The 20,503-nt window shown below is 40.5% G+C and overlaps 2 protein-coding genes across 2 annotated transcripts; both read right to left on the reverse strand.

Moving 5' to 3' along the window:
- Positions 1 to 6,633: 6,633 nt before the first annotated feature.
- Positions 6,634 to 7,839, reverse strand: LOC147861296 (endochitinase 4-like). Its single transcript, XM_087323301.1, has 2 exons — positions 7,256 to 7,839; positions 6,634 to 7,130 (listed from the first exon to the last, which is right to left on the reverse strand). Exons 1-2 carry the CDS (start codon positions 7,800 to 7,802, stop codon positions 6,709 to 6,711), a joined length of 969 nt encoding a protein of 322 aa, XP_087179427.1. The 5' UTR covers positions 7,803 to 7,839; the 3' UTR covers positions 6,634 to 6,708.
- A 2,754-nt stretch (positions 7,840 to 10,593) lies between these two features.
- Positions 10,594 to 11,750, reverse strand: LOC147861297 (endochitinase 4-like). The gene is made up of 2 exons (XM_087323302.1): positions 11,272 to 11,750; positions 10,594 to 11,157 (listed from the first exon to the last, which is right to left on the reverse strand). The coding sequence occupies exons 1-2, from the start codon at positions 11,711 to 11,713 to the stop codon at positions 10,736 to 10,738; spliced, it is 864 nt and encodes a 287-aa protein (XP_087179428.1). The 5' UTR covers positions 11,714 to 11,750; the 3' UTR covers positions 10,594 to 10,735.
- Positions 11,751 to 20,503: the final 8,753 nt, after the last annotated feature.

Consider the following 20,503-nt stretch of genomic DNA (forward strand, 5'->3'; position numbering starts at 1 on the left):
ATGAGTCACTCATATGTGGTGGTACTTAGTACTTAGGGATATATATTTCAGCTTCAAATTTTTTTAAGATTCATTCATCAATAGAGAGCTATTCCAGCCATTGCCTTCCTCGTGTGAGTGCTTCCTTCTTTGAGCTTCTTGTGTGTTTCCCACTCTTCCTCACATACCCAACACATCTTCACCAGATGGATGTGAAGAATGCGTTTCTTCAAGGTGACCTTGAAGAACGGGTCTATATGATCCAACCTCCCGGTTTTCAGTCGGAGATGAACAAGTCGGTGGTGTGCCGGCTTAAGAAGTCGCTTTACGGTTTGAAACAAGCCCCCCGAGCTTCGAATGCGAAGATTACGCACCGGTTGCGTAAGATGAGGTTTGTGACCTCTAAATCTGACTCATCGTTGTTCATCTAGCAAGGTCCGGACGGTCATGTTTGCATCCTACTTTATGTTGATGATTTAGTCCTCACCGGACCCGGACTCAATGAAATCGGCTGAGTAAAGTCCCAGTTGTCGGATGCATTTGAAATGAAGGACCTGGGGGACCTTCATTATTTTCTTGGGATCGAGGTGATCCGAACCCCCCACGGCATATTGCTCTCACAACTATACTATGTGTTGAATATGTTGTACAAGTTCGGCATGACAGAATGCCGACCTGTCTCAACACCCCTGGACCAGAACCAGAACCTCTGTCCCAACTCCGGACCGGCCTGCGATGAGAAACGGTTCTGACAAATTGTCGGAAACCTCATATACCTGACAATCACTCGACCCGACCTTAGTTACCCGATCGGAGTGATCAGCCAGTTCATGCAGAAGCCGACCAATGAGCACCTTCAATGCGCACAACAGATACTCTGGTATGTTAGCGGCATGAAGGATCGAGGACTGTTATACCGACACGGTATAGCTGGGAAGTTAGTCGGATATACCGATGCCGACTAGGCTGGTGACGCATCGGATCGCCGATCCACCTCCGGTTACATGTTTTCTCTAGGTAGCGCGGCTGTTGCGTGGAGCAGCAAGAAGCAACCAATAGTGGCTCTATCGAGCACTGAGGTTGAATACCAGGGCGCTACCAATCCCACCTATGAAGCCATCTGGCTTCGGCTACTACTGCAAGACCTGCAAATTGAGGTACCGACCCCGATCCTGATCTACTGTGACAACATGAGCAACATTCAGCTCGCTAAGAACCCCGTGTTCCATGCTCGGACGAAGCACATAGAAGTCCACTATCACTTTGTGCGTGAGCGGGGTTTGAGCGGTGAGGTTGAACTTCGGTATGTTCAGACGGATTGGCAAGTTGTCGATATCTTCACCAAACCACTCAGATCGGACAAGTTGTAGCACTTCACCGAAATGCTTGGTGTTCAGCATCTCGACGTGCCGCACTTGAGGGGGAGAAAAGGAACGGGAACGGATGGCACCGGACAAGGAGCCGGAGAGGAAGAAAGAACCAACAAAAGGGGAGACAAAGGGAAAAAGGAAGCCAAGTTGATGAAGGAAGTCAGCACATCCGAACAAGTTGGAACAAGCGGCAGCAGCGACAGAGTGAAGAAGGATAGAGCCAACCGGAAGGAGAAGCCCAAGACCCGAACATGGTCTGATATGGTGAAGGGCCTGAAACAAGAAGAGGAGTTGGAGAACACCGACTCGAACAAGAGCCAGAACGAATCAGGAGCGACCGATTCGAACAAGAGTTGGAACAAATCGAAGGAAACCAATTCAGTTCAAGATTTGGAGAAGCCAGATCAACGAAATGCCAAACGGACACAGACACAGCGGAAGTCGATGCCAACACAAAGGAACCAATGGGTGGACAAGTACCGGAGTCGCAACAGCGAGGGAGCTGAAATGGGCTTGTTGAACAGACAAGCCGACCGAGGATGTCGAGGTGCGCAGAACCAGAAGGGTCGCGGCAAACAGGACCGGACCGGATGAGGAGTGCAAGCAAGGCGGAGCAACGCCAGAAGGAGTCGCGTAGAAGAACCGGTTGCCACGGACACTAACACCACGATCTGACCTCAAGTTGAGCTTGAGGGGGAGTGTTGAGCGAGCAAGCTCAACCGGATCCGGATCGGCTGAAGAAGCCTGAGCCGAATCGGCATTCGAAAGGATGATCCAGATCAGTATACGGATGGTATCCGGAAACAACCGGCCGGATTAGGGAGACAGATCGGAGAGCCGGATTCGAGCAGGAACCGAAAGCCTAGTAGTAGCCTAGACTACTAGGTAATCATTGTCTCGTAGTTAGTGTCAGTTGCATATAGGAATATTGAAGTACCTGTCAGTACTTCTGACAGTCCTTTATGGACTTGTATAAATAGTGTTGTTTACAACGTTGTATGTACAGAGTTTTAGAGTGATATTTTGGATTGAGTTTATGTTCTCCTCTCTCTCTCTCTCTCTCTCTCTCTCTCTCTCTCTCTCTCTGTGTATTAAGCTTCTCCATTAAACCTTCATCTTATTCTCTGTTGCTATCTGGCTGAGCCGGTTCTATCTAATGCTTTCGCACGTTTACATTAACAAACCATTACCGTGATATAGTAATGTTTCTAATTGTACTTTCCATGCAAGCGGGGTGCTCAACTACATTTGGACATAGAGTATCTAAACCTTTTTCTTTTAGACCCTTCATCAAACATGTTAGATTCTCTTAATGCAGCTTTAAGGTTGATAATTGCTCACTTTCTGAATTTTGGATTGTTGATGCAATTCATTCGTATGTATTCGACATATATGTGAATTGTTTCTCTGCTGCCATCTCACCAGATGAAACTTCTTCCAAATCGGCCAACAGTGCTTGCATTTTTGTTTGCATGGAAGCTATACATCGCAACAATCGCTCTTCATGTTTTTCTGTCAGTGTGGCTTTCTGTTTTGCAATTTGTTGAGTCAACACAAATGTCCAAGTTGGGATTTCAATATGAGAGGTACCCTCAGATTTCATGGTAGTGTTGGTACTTGAGGAACCTCTATAATGTGATGATCGATGATGAGCAAAATCTTCCCAATCAAATTCAATGCCACCATGGAGTTCACATGCAAATCCACATGCAAAGACAGATCCTACCTCATTGTTTAGGATATGTTTCGTATCATAAACTTGTTCATATCGTGACTTTAGTTCACTGATATAATCCTTCTTCAATTGAGTGAGGTGGAAACCTCTCTGTGTCTTGGGTTATGATGAGCCCCAAGTTTTCATCATCCACATGTCTAGGTCTTCATAAGTGTAAGGCCGTGCACGAAGGAAATAACCCCATCCCAATTTTGTACCTCGAAGGATGTTTGTGTGAACCTTTTTTCCCTGAGTTGCTTAAAACTTCAACCTCCCTCTAGTAGGGGTCATCTTACTTTCTTTGATGGGGGTCCTTTTTCTTTCCTTGCATGGTGTGATGACATTTTTGGTGACCATTTTCTTCTTTGTGGGTGTCTTCCTTGTCATGTGAATCCTGTCTCTCTTCTTCGCCTCACATGCACAACAATAGTAAATAACAATAAATCATGCACAACAATAGTAAACAATATTAAATAATATACAATTCAAGGAGATGTCGGATATGAAACATAATGTTAACTCCCGATACTTAACATATACACATGTTGACCGACTCTCAAAATCAAGCATATGCATGTACAAAGCTCTCAAATGATCAAGGGAGAACAACAACAAAAAAACCCTAAAAGATAATAACATATAGATAAACATGTCCCAAACATCGTTATGGTTGCAGATGTAAAGAAATAGATAGAAAATGACAAAAACAGATAGAATCAAACATACAAACATATAGTAAAGCAAGTACCAAATGTCATTGTTGAAGTCTTTGAAGAGGGGACGCATTTGAAACACACCGGGTAGAGGGAACCAGGTAGAGGGAACACTTGGAGGTAGAGGGAACATGACCAGCAGAGCAGAGACCGATGCGAAGAGGACACGGTGTGTAGACCACACTTTAGAGAACGCTTGAGAGAGAGAACGCGGGCAGCAGAGGAAAGCTCGGTGTTACGAGGACACAGTACAACGGTTGAGAGAGAGAATACCTAAGAGAGAGGACACGACAAGGACACAGTTGAAGACCTAATGTCGATGCAGCGAGGACACAATACAACACCTGAGCGTATTGTTGTTGCAAAGAGGACACGACAAGTAGGGAATGGGTTTAGGGTTTGCAGGGTGACCAAAGAACGTGGAGAAACCTATGCAGAAGTTGGAAGAGAGATCTGGGAGGGAGGGAGGGAGGGAGGGAGGGAGGGGGGTACGAACGTAGTGAATAAACGAGTAGAAGGGGGAAGGAAAGAGTGCGAGAGAGAGGAGGTACGAACCTAGGGAATTACCAAGTGTAGAGAGAGAGACAGAGACTAATTGACTAACTAACTAACAGTTCGAGATAAACCTGTTATTTGCCAAGAGATATAGAGTGGAAGAGAGACAGGCTGACTATCTTCATGATTGACTGACAACTCAAGAAATTATATAGTTAAGACCTCCTTACAACATTACCTAGGATTTTAACACAAGTGATGTTTATTCATATTTGAAATCTATTTTCATTGAATGTGACTTTTAATTTTAAGACAAGTGATCAACTTTTTAAACCCAAATATTGGATTTATTTTTACATTTTTAAGTTTTTCCTCATGGAATTAGTACTAAAGTTTTGGCCAAAAGTTGGTACACCGTACTGTGCTTTCACCCATATGTTTATATAGACATAGACATGTAGGTAGTTATCCACTATGCAAGCCCTTGGTTGACTCGAGACTGGGTTGCCATTTGTCTCTTGGGCATAATCAAGCATATTACTCCTTGATGGTTGGCGAAAAAAAATATGACAATCTCCCGGACCCACTAGAAGACGTTCGGCTAGTGTCAAGTTAATATCGTTGATTGCAAGCAAAACAAGGTATAGAGTGGTCGTATGCTGAGTCGATATGAATAAGCCCACTTTACTAACAAGCAAGTAGGGCACAATCTTTTTCATGATTTAACCTTATTTTCATGAGTTGTCATGTCCACGATCAATGGGAGAATGTAATTGACACTTATCAAGTATACAACCCTATCCAATATCACAACACGACACTTTTGCACGATATTCTATTGATCATTCTTGAAACCAGGGGAGTTCATTATATTTAATGAGTTTGTCGACACATTTGAAACCCCTAATAATGACTTTTTGAATTATTTCAAAGACCTTTTCATATATGTATACTAATGAGTCAAGTGACTAATAAAAATATTCCTTAAAGTCTCAAATTTAGATTTACCCTATGGAGAGTTTAGAAACAAAACTTCTTTTAAACCCTCTTCTAGTGCCCTTTAAATTGTGTTGTATACTCAATTGGACAATAAGCTTTCTTTTACTCTGCCTTCAATTCAGTAGATCAAGAGGAGGTAGGTTGTGTTGCCAAACATTTTCCACTCCATGCGATTTGGTAAATATATCCACCAATTCTTATTTGGTCAAGATATATCAATTTAAAGATTGATGGATATGTTCTACATTGATTTCTTTGACTACGTAACCGGCTTAGGGGATGAGTAGTGGTAATTCACTACAATGTGTATTAGGTTCACATTAAGTATAGGGTTTTGTGTTAATTGCACACTACTAAGGATGGAGATGCATGCTCAAGTTGAAAAGAGAAAATCAACATTTTGACTACCATGAATATCCGAGGATAATAAACAAATGAAGATGTTACTCAATTAAGGTAATGAGCAAGTGGCCATGAGAGATGAGGCCGAAGAGTTATAGCATGACGAAAAAAAAGGTGGGAATTTTCTATGATGTGACCAAGAAAAACGTGGCAATTGCGCGGGCCCACCATAAGATGTTTGGAAAGGTGTCAGATGAATATGGTTGAATGCAAGTAGTAGGATTTATGGATTGGTCGCATGCGAACACAATATGATCAATCCAAACATTCTGAATCAGAATAAGATTGCAAAATGCCAGAATGGTTTAGATTTATTCAAAATGGCAATCAAAATTGTGTAAGGATAACAAAATATTTTCACTCTAGGCAAAATACTAGAGTGATTAATATCTTTGCATTTACTTAAGATAATGTCACATGTCCTTCCACATTTGGATTAAAAATGACACACTCATTTATACAATGATTAACCATTTCATATGCATCTACTCTTTTACAACAATCGTTGAAAATGTCGTATCTTGTCCAAATATAAAATCTTGTTTTTGGTCCCCTCTAGAGGCAGGATTGTGATGATTGAATGCGATTTAGTTTCTTCTCTCCCCATACACAATCGTGCATAAGTTGTGATTTCTAGCAATATCTAACCCTCATAAATGAACTCCACTATTTGAATTTTGGGATCAATTTAGACGTCTACCAGCTATGTTTAACATATATGAGATTTCAAACAAATTCAGTTTTATAGCATTGATAGCTAGATAACAATACGAAATACGCGATGAATGGAGATTTCTAGCATTGATGGCAACCATGGTATACCCTCGTAGTGTTGTTTTCGTTTTTTGGATCGTGAGCAAAGAGTCAAGACATATGGTTGGTAAATCATTTGGAAAGAACAGTAAAGGCTAGATCTATTATTATTCAATGAGAATTTTACAACATGGACATTTTCATGTGATGGCCAAAGTAGATCATGCCAAGAGGTATTATTCACCAAGATTGGGTTAGCAACCTCACGTGACGCACATGTTTTTTAACAAGAGAGGTTGGATCCTGGATCTACACCCAAGGTGCTGCAGAACGATTGGTAGAGCTGGATTCGGTGTTGTTGGCCGGCCAGGTTTGAGGGGTTGCTTCCACACTCGAGGCCCCCATTTATCGCATTGATCGTGGCACCGAACCCATTGCCGTTCACCATGGCATTGTGACACGTTGGTGACGAGCTGGTCATCCAGAACCAAACGGCCGTCTTGAAGGAGATGGTGGGATCGGAGGCGACGATGCCGGGGTTGTTGATTCCGTCGAACCCGATGGCATCCCCAGCAGCCTTATAGTTGTAGTTCCATGAGAGTTGGATGGGGCCACGGCCGTAGTACTGCTGTCCGGACGCACAAGGGACACCCGACGATGTGTCGCAGTACGTGGCCTTGTTAATCTCCTCCACGTATTGTCCACCTGAGACCACAAAATATTTACCAACATATTATGGCTCCATGGTTCGAAATATGTACACAGAGAGAGGGAGAGAGAGAGAGAGAGAGAGATAGGGTTTTTCGTTACTGTCTGTCTTGGTCACATACTTCCTGTCTCGTGCGCGATGTTGGCGAAGAACGCCGCTAGCTCGCGCTTCTGGACATCGGAGCTGCCGGTGGTCCCGAAGCCAGCGTAGGCGGCAGCCGCTGCGAGGAAGGCGTCGTAAGTGTAGAAGCCGTTGGCGGGAGCCGAGTTCCGTTGGGAGAGGAACTGATTGAAGATGGCGCTGGTGATGATGGAGGAGACACCAGCGCTGGAGGAGGAGGTGCAGGGCCCGCTCTGGCAGCCGGTGCCGCAGTAATCGCTTGTGGAGCCGCAGTAGCCGTACTGGCTGCAGCAGAGGTTTGAGGCGCACGCCGGGTTGCAGCCGCCGCCGGAGGAGGAAGAAGTGCAGGGCCCGCTCTGGCAGCCGGTTCCACAATAATCGCTCGTGGAGCCGCAGTAGCCGTATTGGCTGCAGCAGAGATTATTGGCGCACGTGGCGCCTCCCGCCTGGCTGCCGCACTGCTGGGCAAGGCACGTGCCGGAGAGGAGCAGCGCCGCCCACAGAACGGAAGTGACTCCGCCCAAGTACTGCCGCTGCGTCGTGGCCATAGAACTCTTTCAAGTATAAATGAATAAGTTTGTTTGATTTAATTTGTATGTGACAAGAACCTCCCCTTGTATGTGTTTGTTTATATAGACGTAGAGATGTAGTTAGTTAGTCATTAGGCACGCGCTTTGTTGATTCGAGGCTCCGTCGCCAATTGTCTCTTCGGCATACTCACGCATATTCGAGAATATTACTCCTTTTCTTAATCGACGAAGAAAAATGTGACAATCTCTCGGACCCGCTAGAAGACGACGTTCGACAGGCAGTAGGGCACAATCATTTTTATTATTTAACCTTATTTCCATGAGTTGTCATGTACACGATCATTGGGGGTTTGTAATTGACACTTATCAAGTATAGAACCCTATCCACTATCACAACACGACACTTTTGCACAATGTGCTATTTTGTATTGATCATTCTTGAAACCAAGGAGTTCATGATATTTAAAGACATTAATCATTCTTGAAACAAGGGGGGTTCATCATATTTAATGAGTGTGTCGACGTGTTCAAGACCCCTAATAATTACTTTTTGAATTAATGCAAAGACCTTTTCATACATATATGTATACTAATGACTCAAGTGACTAATAAAAATATTCCTTATAACACTCAAATTTAGATTTACCAAACCTTCTTTTAAAAATTAAGCCCTCTTTTAGTGCCCTCTCAAATTCTTATTTGTGTTGAATTGTGAATTGGACAATAAGTTGTCTTTTACTCTGCCTTCAATTCAGTAGATCAAGTGGACATTGGTTGTGTTGCCAAAAAAATTCCATTCAAAGCAATTTGGTAAATATATCCACCAATTCTTGCTTGTTCAAGATATATCAGAGATTGATGGATATGTTCTACATTGATTTCTTCGAATACACAATCCGCTTAGGGGATGTAGTAGTGGTAATGCACTACAATGTGTATTAGGCTCACATTGAGCATAGGGTTTTGTGTTAATTGCGTTCTACTAAGGATGGAGATGTGCGATGCAAAGGCTCAAGTTAAAAAGAGCAAATCAGCAATTTGACTACGATGAATATTCTACGATAATAAACAAATGAAGATGTTACTCAATTAAGTCAATGAGCACGTGGCCATAAGAGATGAGGATGAATATTCTAGGCTAGTGCAAAAATAATGTAGCTCAAGTTAAAACGAGCAAATCAGCAATTTGACTACGATGAATATTCTAGGATAATAAACAAATGAAGATGATACTCAATTAAGTCAATGAGCGCGTGGCCATAAGAAGAGTGATGAAAAAAAAGGTGGGAATTTCCAATTCCACGGAAAGTTAGGCTAGTTTGTCTCCAATACATAAATTATGAATTGCCCAAATGTGAACTCAATATTAACAAATACTCACATTATCAATGAACATAGAGATGTAGTTAGTCACTTCATACTATTAGGCTAGTTTGTCTCCACTACATAAATTATGAATTGCCCAAATGTGAACTCAATATTAACAAATACTCACATTATCAATGAACATAGAGATGTAGTTAGTCACTACATACTATTAGGCTAGTTTGTCTCCACTACATAAATTATGAATTGCCCAAATGTGAACTCAATATTAACAAATACTCACATTATCAATGAACATAGAGATGTAGTTAGTCACTGTATCCTATGTCAACGGGACTTTATCAACATTTTTCTTTAAAAGACATGCTATGCTTGAGCAAAAATGTTGTCATGTTCTCAAACTAATGTGAAACTACTTGATGTGACCAAGAAAAATGTGGGAATCTCCAGTGCCCACCATAAGATGTGTGGAAAGTTTCAGGTGAATATGATTGAATGGAAGTAGTAGGATTTATGGATTGGTCGTATGCGAACTCAATATGACAAAACAATATTTGCCCATTTTACTTATCAACAAGGAGGGAATTGTCTTGTACACAGTCGTTGGGAGAACCTAATTGACACCTATCAATTATAACACCCTACCCACTATTAGAACATGATACTTTTTCACAATACGCTCTTCATCCTTCTTGAAAAAAGGGGTGTTTATTATATTTAAAGAAATTAATCATTCTTAAAACTAGGAGAGTTCACTATTTTAAGAGGATATCAACATGTTAAAAACCCCTTATAACGACTTTATGTTAAAAACTTTCTTAATTAGAACAAGATTGCAAAATACCAGAGTGTTTAGATCTATTCAAAATACTTTAGATCTACGGAATTGTGCAAGGATAACAAAATATTTGACTCTATGCGAAATACTAGAGTGACTAAATCTTTGAATTTTACTTAACACTGTGTCACACGTCCTTCAACATTTGGATCAAAATGACATGCTCATACAATGAGTAACCATTTCATATGCACCTACTCTTCTACAACAATCGTTCAAAATCTCGTATCTTGTCCAAATACAAAATCCTACTTTTGGTCCCCTGTTGAGGTCGGATTGTCGAGGTCGGATTGCGATGACTCAACGTGATTGGTTTCTTCTCTCCCCATCCAAAGTCGTGGACAAGTTGGGATTTCTAGCAATATCTAACCCTCGTAAATAAACTCCACTATATCAAAGTCACATTAACTCCACTATTTGAATTTTGGGATCAATTTAGATCTCTACCAACGATGTATCGCATATATGAGATTTCAAGCTAATTCAATTTTCTAGTGTTGATAGCTAGATGACAATACAAAATACGCGATGAATTGAGATTTCTAGCATTGATAGCAACCATGGTATAGCCTCGTAGTGTTGTTTTCACTTTTTCGACCATGAGGAAAGAGTGAAGCCATATGGTTGATTAATCATTTGGAAAGATTGGGTAAAGGCTAGATCTATTATTCAATGAGAATGTTACAACATGGACATTTTCGTGTGATGGCCAAAGTTACAGATCATGCCAAGAGGTATGTATTATTCACCAAGCCTTGTTAGCATCTTCATATAACACGCGTGATTTTTAACAAGAGAGGTTGGATCCTGGATCTACACCCAAGGTGCCGCAGAACGACTGGTAGAGCTGGATCCGGTCCTGTTGGGCGGCCGGGTTCGAGGGGTTGCTTCCACACTCGAGGCCCCCGTTGATCGCATTGATCGTGGCACCGAACCCATTGCCATTCACCATGGCGTTGTGACAAGTCGGCGAGGAGCTGGTCATCCAGAACCAGACGGCCGTCTTGAAGGAGATAGTGGGATCGGACGCGACAATCCCGGGGTTGTTGATTCCATCGAACCCAATGGCGTCTCCGGCGGCCTTGTAGTTGTAGTTCCACGTGAGCTGGAGGGGCCCGCGGCCGTAGTACTGTTGGCCGGATGCGCACGAGACACCGGATGTCGTGTCACAGTAAGTGTCCTTGTTGATCTCCTCCACGTATTGTCCACCTGAGACCACACATATATTTATCAACATATTATGGCTCCATGGTTCAAAATATGTACAGACAGAGAGAAAGAGAGAGGTAGGGTTATTCGTTACTGTCTGTCTTGGTCACATACTTCCTGTCTCGTGCGCGACGTTGGCGAAGAACGCCGCGAGCTCGCGCTTCTGGACGTCGGAGCTGCCTGTGGTGCCGAAGCCACTGTAGGCGGCAGCCGCTGTGAGGAAGGCGTCGTAAGTGTAGAAGCCGTTGGCGGGAGCCGAGTTCCGCTGGGAGAGGAACTGATCGAAGATGGCGCTGGTGATGATGGAGGAGACACCGCCGCCAGAAGGAGAGGAGGAGCAGGTGCAGGGCCCGCTCTGGCAGCCGGTGCAACAGTAATCGCTCGTGGAGCCGCAGTAGCCGTATTGGCTGCAGCAGAGATTATCGGCGCAAACGGCTCCTCCGGCTTGGCTGCCGCACTGCTGGGCGAGGCAGGTGGAAGGAAAGCCGGCAAAGAGGAGCAGCGCCGCCAACAGAACGGCGGCGCCGCTGTATTGCATCGCCACCACGGAAGTCATTGAAAAATAAGTAAATAAATAAAGATTTAACGATTCGTTAACTAATTAATTAAGCTAATTGATCTGTAATTAGTGATGGTCTGACTCAAAGAGACGGACCCGATGTGTTCTATTTATATATACATGCATAAGAATCCAAAGTCTTTTAATACACATAGACACGGACACAAGGGACCTTTTTCTAGATAAGGAATCGTGGCAAAATGGAATGCAAAGTCTCTCGATTGAATAGGATGTATGACCAACTTTATAACTTTGAACAATCCAAACCTAGGGTTTGAAAAACCAATATAGGAATTTCGAAAAAAATGTAGAGCTTGAGCATAAAAGTCGTGTCGTATTTTCGCACTAAGTTATACTAACCTCACCTACAATGTCGTATTTTCGCACTAATTTATACTAACCTCACCCACAATGCATCACCTCGATGCCTCAGGTGGATAAGTTGTCCTAGTCATCCATCGTGTTTAGCGTAGCACATGATTTCTCTATTAAGTTATGGCTTTTCAATCATTATTGTGCACATAAAAATATGGACATGTTAGGGTAATTTAATTTTGTAATACACATTCTTTGTTGTTTTTTTTCGTTTTTAGTTTAATTTGTCTCAGAGGCAGAATAAGTTGACTCTCTAGGGTGTAATTTGAAGATGACAAGAAAGATAAGCACCCAAATAAAGTAAGTTTAAAGTGTGGAAAAACAACACATAGTCTTCAAATGAGGACGGAGACGTGTGCCATACAAAGACTATTGGCAAGATAAAGTAAAACAAATTGAATACAACAAATTTAACACTTTGACTAGGAAGAACATTTCTAGAGACTAGAATAATAAATTAACAAACAAATGAAGATGTTGTGGAAAGTCCATGAGCAAATGGCCAAAAGCAATTGGCTTATATTAGATACTTTTGCATAGTAGGCTGTTAGTCAATCTACTAGAAACTTGATTGTAGTGTGACTTCCTAGTGAAGCTGTGTAAGCAACTATAATTTAACTTGCCCTTGAAGTCGACAATGAGAGGAAGGCAAGCACATTAGGAATAGGAATGTGTATGATTTTGTGTTTCAATGTATGTAGTTATGTTTGTTTGTTTGCACACACTTGTGTGTATGCGTGTTTGTTTGATATGGAAAGGTCCATTGGGCATGTGGTGATGCATTGACACTATCCTCCAAACTAATTCGTGGAAAAACTATATTTTTCTCTTTCAAGAAGTCTTCCTCATCAAGCTGTAGAGACATATGGCAACAAGAAAGTCTAGAAACATGTATCTCACATCTTGCAATCACTCACCTCATTGAGTGTAGGAATATCTTCATTATCCTATACATAGCCATGCCAAAATGGATAATCAAATGAAGAATGTATAAACCATGATAGTTCCAACCTACACCCTACTGTTCCCAAATTTGAAATGCTCATTTTAAAATTTAGGAAACCATTCTACTTCCCAACAAGGTCTTTAAACTTGAGCTTGATCATGTCTAGATCATAGAAACCTCCATGATTGCTCAATTTCTCGTCTTCCAAGCTATCACATCCCTCCTCGTAATGAGCCACACCATTGACCTAGAACATGTGTTGCAACAAGTTCCGTCAAACATCTTTCTTTATGTTACTCAAGCTACAAGGTAGCAAACAACAACATTTTACACACCAAACTAAATTAAGAATAGGCTAACCCTCCCATTGTACAAAACACTACAATACAAAGAACTCAAGCTTACTACCATAACGCAAACCCTAAACCACTGACTACCAAAGCTCAATCCCTAAACCATGAGAAGGAAGGAAAATAGGCATCAAGATGGTGGGATGTTTGAAACCAAATAGAAGATAATGAATTGCAACCATTCACATCTTTGCAAACTTCAAGGAACACAATTGACTAATTTGAAGAAGCACTTGATTTGGGTGCATATTGGAGGATGCATTGGTTTGGTGGGGGGTGATGTATTGTTGCGATTCGCACACATTGTGAGATCATCTCCAAAGGGATGAAATTTCCACTTTCAAATGCTATTTTTTAGATAAGTAGGGAGCAAGTTTTGAATATGAAATGTTTTCTGTTTAAAGTAGTAGAACAATAATTGTATTTTTAAAAGAAGATTCATCTTGGTATTAATGGAAAGATGCCGAAAGGCTACAACGAATTCATACTATATATTACAACCGTCATATCCACATCAACCAACATGTCAAGTATCAAAAGCCCTCATGTAGGGTTGTTCCAAGACGGGGGTCGGAAAAGCCATCTTGGTGGAGCATATCTCCACTTTATTCTCTCTCCAAAAGAGGTGAAGACCTCTGCCTTTTTCCAAACTTCTCAAAACTATTGTTGTTTACGAATCACAACCTCTGGCTCACTGATTATTGCTTCATATTGACCGCTTAGAGTATGTAAGAGCATTAACCATATCTCCGTGACTAACTCAGCCGCATTCTGTTTAACTTTCTGAAATACACATTTACATATAGCCTCCACAATACCCAAACTACTAAAGAAGATATCGTAGACCAGACCTTGTCCTCTTCCAAACAATGGATTGTTGTAGTATAAGAGACCTTCAATACATGTCTTCCATCGGAGAGGAGAAGAAAATCAACATACTCCTTTTCATAGTCCAGAATTTCTTTAACCAATCTTCCCCATCTCACAAAACCCCATGTGCACCTGCTTACCATAAATAGGATACAACATTCTCAACATTCTTTTCCAAATTGCATTAGCAATAGGACATATCCATAAAACATGGTAAACCGATTCAATGGGAGAACCACAACTATCACATTTTAAATGATGGAAATGCCCCCGCATCCATGACTTCACAGGAATGTCATAATGTGTCTACAACCGTCTAAATAACACAACTTTTTTAGGAATTTGCATGGCCCATAACCATTTCCAATAAGCATTCAACCAAGAGCCTGTTACATTACCAGATCTCCAAAATTTCCAAGCTGTTGGCATAACAACCACACCCCTCATTGCTCTACCCATTTTTACCGAATACTGAAAAAATGGGATTTGCTTACCTAGCATTCCTTGCGCTGATATGGTTTTGCCATTTCCACTCACCAGGATCCCACAAAAGGTGATCAATGGGCTTATTCTCATAGACCCACAATTCAGAAAGATTGTTTATATCATTTGGATGTGGATTCATCATCCATTTTTTAGATTTCTTCCACAATATGCGAATAGGCAACATATTCCCTTGAGTTACAATTCTGTCTTCCACAAAGAGAGAATGAAGTCGTCCAGAAGGCAAAACATCGAAGTAAAGACATTCATGAGAGTTTTTATAACCCCTGACCCCCAACAAGACATGTAGGGATGAAAACATACCATACCAAAATAGACTAGTTTGAGAAGGCTGAAAGGAAGATATCGTAAAGACTGTTATCCATTTCTGCATACATAATGTTCCCTCCCCAAATTGTACTACAAACATGGGTTTTGTTTTCCATCGTTGAAGAAGAAAAAGTCAGTCAATTCCTAGTTACTCAGCTTCACCTTTATCAAAGTCAAACCAATTCAACCTGGTTCTCTTCCCTAAAATTATCCCCTCTTCTGATGTAAATAGTGGGTTCAATAAGAGGGGTTGGCGCAACCATTCCTCCATACATGATTGTAGTTAAGCTAAAGCATGAGCACTAAGTGTGAACATGCTCTTAACCTTAGTGAATGTGAATCCTATATAAAGGGAACTTCGTCTAGGGTGTGGATGGAGAGAAAACAAGTATCTAATGTAGGGAAAAAATACAAGTGTACCAAACACTCAAAAGGAGAATAGATATTCCAGGTGTAAGTCATACATTTCAATAAAAAACATCAATTTTAATCTTATTCATGATGTGTTGCATGACACATTAAGTAAGTCTAATCTCATTTAACCTAAAATTTATAATATGTTCTGATCTATTGGTGGAGCCTCTATAATCTATCTTGAAGTTCATAGTTTTAGACGTAACTCAACAAAACATGTTTACAAACCATCCTTCTACCTATCCATCGCTACATGTCAATAGAGGCCTAAACCTTGTCTCCATATGTGTGACACTCACTTTAGGATCATCACATTCTCTTGTTTGCTCATGTGTAATAGAAATGAGTTCCCTTTACCAAAAGCACTTCCTCGAAAATTGGTAAGAGGTGAGTTGCCATGTGCATTTGGACAATTTGCATTAGAAAGGTAGTACATGCGTTCTTTAGGTGAGAATCCCTTTACCAATGATCATTCTAATAATCATCATTGATTCACAAACCTTTTCAATAAAGTCTTGAATCTCTCATTCAATATATTTGCCAAGTGTTAATTACATTTGCAAATTCAATCTCATCAAAATGTGCACTTGAATTTCCAAAAAGACATAAGGAATATTTTCTCCAATAAATATTCGTTCTCAAGAATTCCCTGTTTTTTTATATTATTTCACTGAAAAATATTTCCTCGGAGGAAAACCATGTAGCCAATGACCTAAGTGATTTATGATGTATTGTATGATGGGTCTCAAGAAAATATTGTGTATGACTAATGATAACACATGTTGTGCATTAAAAACAAATGTTGAAACTCGTGAGGCTATAGGGTATTTAAGTATATTTATATCTGGATTCTCCTAAGGCCAAACTTGTGCTCTTGAACCAAACTTTTCTAAAGATGTTACTGATGAAAGAGTATTTGTAAAGCGAGGAAGGTGCTTCTAAAGTGAGTTTAAATATCTAACATAGAACATGTTGAGAATCTGGTCCCTTTGAATGGGATGGAGAGCCAGTAGGATTGGCTTGAAGCCAATCAACTGAAGAGTCGGACGATAGCTGGCTTGTTTGGCTCGGAACTCGGATATTGCACAAGGAATCAGATCGTCACGAGCCGACTAAGCTCGACTAGAGCCTCGGCCAAAAATCGACCGATAACAGACTCGACTAATAACCAAATCGGTTGAAGCCTACTTGGGGCTATATTTGTAAATAGCCTAAATGTATATGGCTATAAATATAGCTAGGGAAAAAGTAGTTTGAGAGTAGTTGCTATAAAGAGTTGTAAGTGAGAGTGTAGTGTAACAGTTGTGGCTGTTAAAGAAGGTTGATGAAATTCTCTAGTACTAACTCTCTCTACTATTGTAGTCATCCATCTACATCTTAGACAAAGGATCTGATCATTCAGTTGTGGTCGGATTAAAGCATTGTATCACCCATGCATGGTATATCACAGAAGAATACTATGTATATCCACATATAGTGAAGTTGTTCCGGACTTTGTGGCCTCCCATGGTTTTTCCCTTTTAGGGTTTTCCACAATAAACTCTAGTGCATTTGTGTTTATTGTTCTTTGTTTCATATCTTATCTCTTCATGTGTGATCCTGCATTCGTCGATTTTCCCAACAAAACATATAGAAATATTGGGCTCCATCCTTTTCTTGTGTCACGCACATTTACGCAGATCGTCATCTTGATCATAAAGAGTATCCACATTTGCACCACAGAGATGTCCAACAATCCATTTGCAGTACCAACTCATTCCTTGATTTTCTTAGTTTTCTATTATACAAGTTTGTTCATGACTTACTAATCTTATAAATGTTTAAAGCATAATTTTACAAAGCCAATTCCTTGGAATGATGTGTTGGATCTATGTATTGATGAAGTTAATCTCTTCTCGATGTTGTTTGTGGAGCACAGATCGACATATGCCTTTTGATGGCGAATCAAACGAAGGTGGTTGTCAAACACCTTTGTGCCTCACAATCACTGAACGATTAAGCAATGATTAAAAACACTGTCTCTCTCACTCGCTCTCATAGACAATAGAAGTAATGAATATCTTTATTAACCCTCTTGCTAGGAGGTCTAACTCCAACTAGGAAGAGAGATTAGTGTTTATTTACGAAACACTATCACTAATCTCTCTTAAGCTTAAAGGTTACCAGAAGGAGGAGAGGAAGCTTGAGTTCTTAATCACTTGGGAGATCTTTACAAATAGAAGAACCCTTACAAAGACACCACAATGTGGTTTACATAGGTTTTACATTTAAGGTGTGGCCCTTTCACACTTGGCCATCTATTAACTTCCCTTTCCCTTGATTGGTTCTCCTTTAGCGGTATTATGTTCTTGTTGATGCACCCTTCTTCATGACCGATCATGATGTGATCCAAGCGCTTAAAAATGACCATTTGCAAGAGTGTTTAATCATCCCAAAGGACCACGTATGTGTGGGGCCTAGAGTAGAAAGAGGGCAAAATAAATGGTGTGAGTAATTGTAATTGTCAAAGCAGCTCTATGGATGTGGCATTAGTGGATATCACTAATTGCAAGTTTGTTGATGTCTACGATGGTTTTGGTGATTTCATGTTCTTTAGACATTCATACACAATGAAACGCGATTCCCTTCTAATTGAATACACTAAAATCAATGCTATAACTCTTCCATCACTTCACCAACATGCTCTACACCAACATCCAAACAACAAAGTATAGAATGGTTGGGCACACTTGGATAGTGTCACATACATATGTAGTTTTTGGCACATACATCTATGCATTATGTAAGGTAAAATTTGCCTTAGATAGTGATTTACATGTGTTAGTTTCACAAAAAAAATTCTCTTGATTTATTAGAAAGATAGATACATACATTTATAATTTAGCATGGAAAATTGAGTATCAGTTAATTAGATTGAAGATATTTTAGAGCCAACAAGAAAATTGAATCAATTATTGATACTAACGAGTCAATTAATTAGTGACAAACACATGAATGGGGACATATGTATTAGAAACTATGGTAAACCTATGAAACTATCTCATGACATGCACCCCAACATAGATTGGAAGGAACATTTAGGGAATGATTAGTTTCTTGTTGGAAAGGAGGGATTGGAAACCATCATTCCTTTCTAATTCCCAACAGAACAAAGGTATGAATCAAATTATGATTCTAGTGTCAAGTAACTTTGAGTGTCTTATCACTTGACCACTTCACATGAAGTAGTAATGTGCTTGAACACATCAAGGCCTAGTATATCTGCATATTTATGAAGGCTAGTGTTAGTGTCCCACTAATTATTTGAAGCCAAACATAAAGAATTATGGACCAAAGGAAAGGAAGACGGGATGTGAGACCACCTAACCACCCATAGTGATGGCATGACAATAAGGTCAAGCGGGATAATGACACCGCACATCTAGAACCTGAGACTTGGGCACCGGAGAGTTAGGATGGTCTAGTTGATGGCACAAAGATCATCACCAAAGCTATGGGCCATGCCACGATATGACCCCAGAGAAGGATCAAGTCAATGTGGGAATAGATGAAGGCAATAAATGCTAAATGATTAAGGATAGAGACAAAGGGGACGAAGATTGGGACGAAGATATGAAGGGTGTCCCATAGGGAATAATCTGGATATTAAATTCAAAGGATGAAGGTTATGAGAAACATGGGAAGAAACAAAAGTAGGGTATCAAATTTGTGAAAGCTCAAGAGGAAGACAAGCATGGACCTGACATAAACCCAACACATGCCTACTTGGTATAGATAAAGAAACAGAAAGAAAAGGAACATCGGTTTATGTTCTTGGTCAGTCTCTAATATAGATAGGGTAAGAATAATGAAAAGAATTAAGACAAGGGTCAAAGTTTCTAACTTGGCGAACCCCCTGTGTATCACACTTGGCACATATTGGAGGATGCGCAAGTTTGGTGGGGATGAAGTTCATGATGTGGTAAACGCATATGAAGAAATAATTAAAAACTAGGAATATTAAAAAGTTTGAATGATAAACGGAGGGTGTGGTAACAAAGGCATCTTGCGAGTTGAAGTTGACTACTACAAAAAGGTGTAACTCAATAGCTAAAAGCATGTGCTATGAGTGGGATGTCAGATGTTCGATTCTTACTTGGCCCCTAAGAGTTTAGGTGGATAAATGAATGTGATGGTGGACATTATGATTAACTTTTTGCTAGCGTCAAAAGGAAACGTAGAGATGCAAGTTGGAAAGAAAAGCATGGTGCAAGCTAAAATAAAAAAAGCCCCCACTAATTTTGTTTTCGAGCAAGAGCCACTAATTATTTGGGGGGAGGGGGAGAAATGTTGCCAAATTTTGAAGAGAGAGCTAGGGTTGTGAATCAAGATGATGTGCAAGACGACGTGACCATCATTCGTTGGGACATTGCACCGAAACTCAAGGATCTCCCCTTGAAGCTCTACTTGTGGATCTATCCTCTCCATTTTTTCTTTCCTTCTTCATCTTCATCTTCTTCTCCCCACGTACTTGAGATATTAGGTTTCATTTTCTTTAGATTCATGAATATTAGGATTCTTAGTTCTTGTTTTACTTCTTGAAGTTACCACCATTGTAATCTTTTACCCTAAAAACTTGTAAACCCTATTTTATAATGAGACTTTCTTTCATAACCTAGCATTTTCGGCCTACAAAGTGGCCTATTTTGGACTTAATATTGTGAAACTCCTTTGCAAACTTAGGCTCTTTGAGCTAATCGTGCGTTTTGTTCTTAATCGCATGTGTTAAATTTTCTTCGACTTGTCGCTCTCATGTTGTTGGAAATGCATAGGAGGAAATAAGTGAAAATAAGAATATCAAAATGCTCGAATGATAGATTGAGGGTACAATATGATGGAAAAGTAGCGAGTTGCATTTAAAAACCAATAAAGAAGTCCTAGCTCAATTGCGAAAAGCTTGTACTATGAGTCGGAGGGGAAAAGTAGAACATGCAAGTGAAAAAGTAAACCCTCATTAATTTTGTTTGTGAGAGAGCCTCC

This window comes from Azolla caroliniana, unplaced genomic scaffold, assembly GCF_043228905.1.
Source record: "Azolla caroliniana isolate FFs.n. ecotype wild unplaced genomic scaffold, voAzoCaro1.0.p SCAF_8, whole genome shotgun sequence".
Lineage (NCBI taxonomy): Eukaryota > Viridiplantae > Streptophyta > Polypodiopsida > Salviniales > Salviniaceae > Azolla > Azolla caroliniana.

Excerpts from the sequence above, each read along its gene's own strand:
- LOC147861296 (XM_087323301.1), bottom strand. The coding sequence starts at position 7,802 with ATGGCCACGACGCAGCGGCAGTACTTGGGCGGAGTCACTTCCGTTCTG. Across the intron at positions 7,131-7,255 it reads CATCGCGCACGAGACAGGAA|GTGGACAATACGTGGAGGAG; the intron begins GTATGTGACCAA and ends TTGTGGTCTCAG.
- LOC147861297 (XM_087323302.1), bottom strand. The coding sequence starts at position 11,713 with ATGACTTCCGTGGTGGCGATGCAATACAGCGGCGCCGCCGTTCTGTTG. Across the intron at positions 11,158-11,271 it reads CGTCGCGCACGAGACAGGAA|GTGGACAATACGTGGAGGAG; the intron begins GTATGTGACCAA and ends GTGTGGTCTCAG.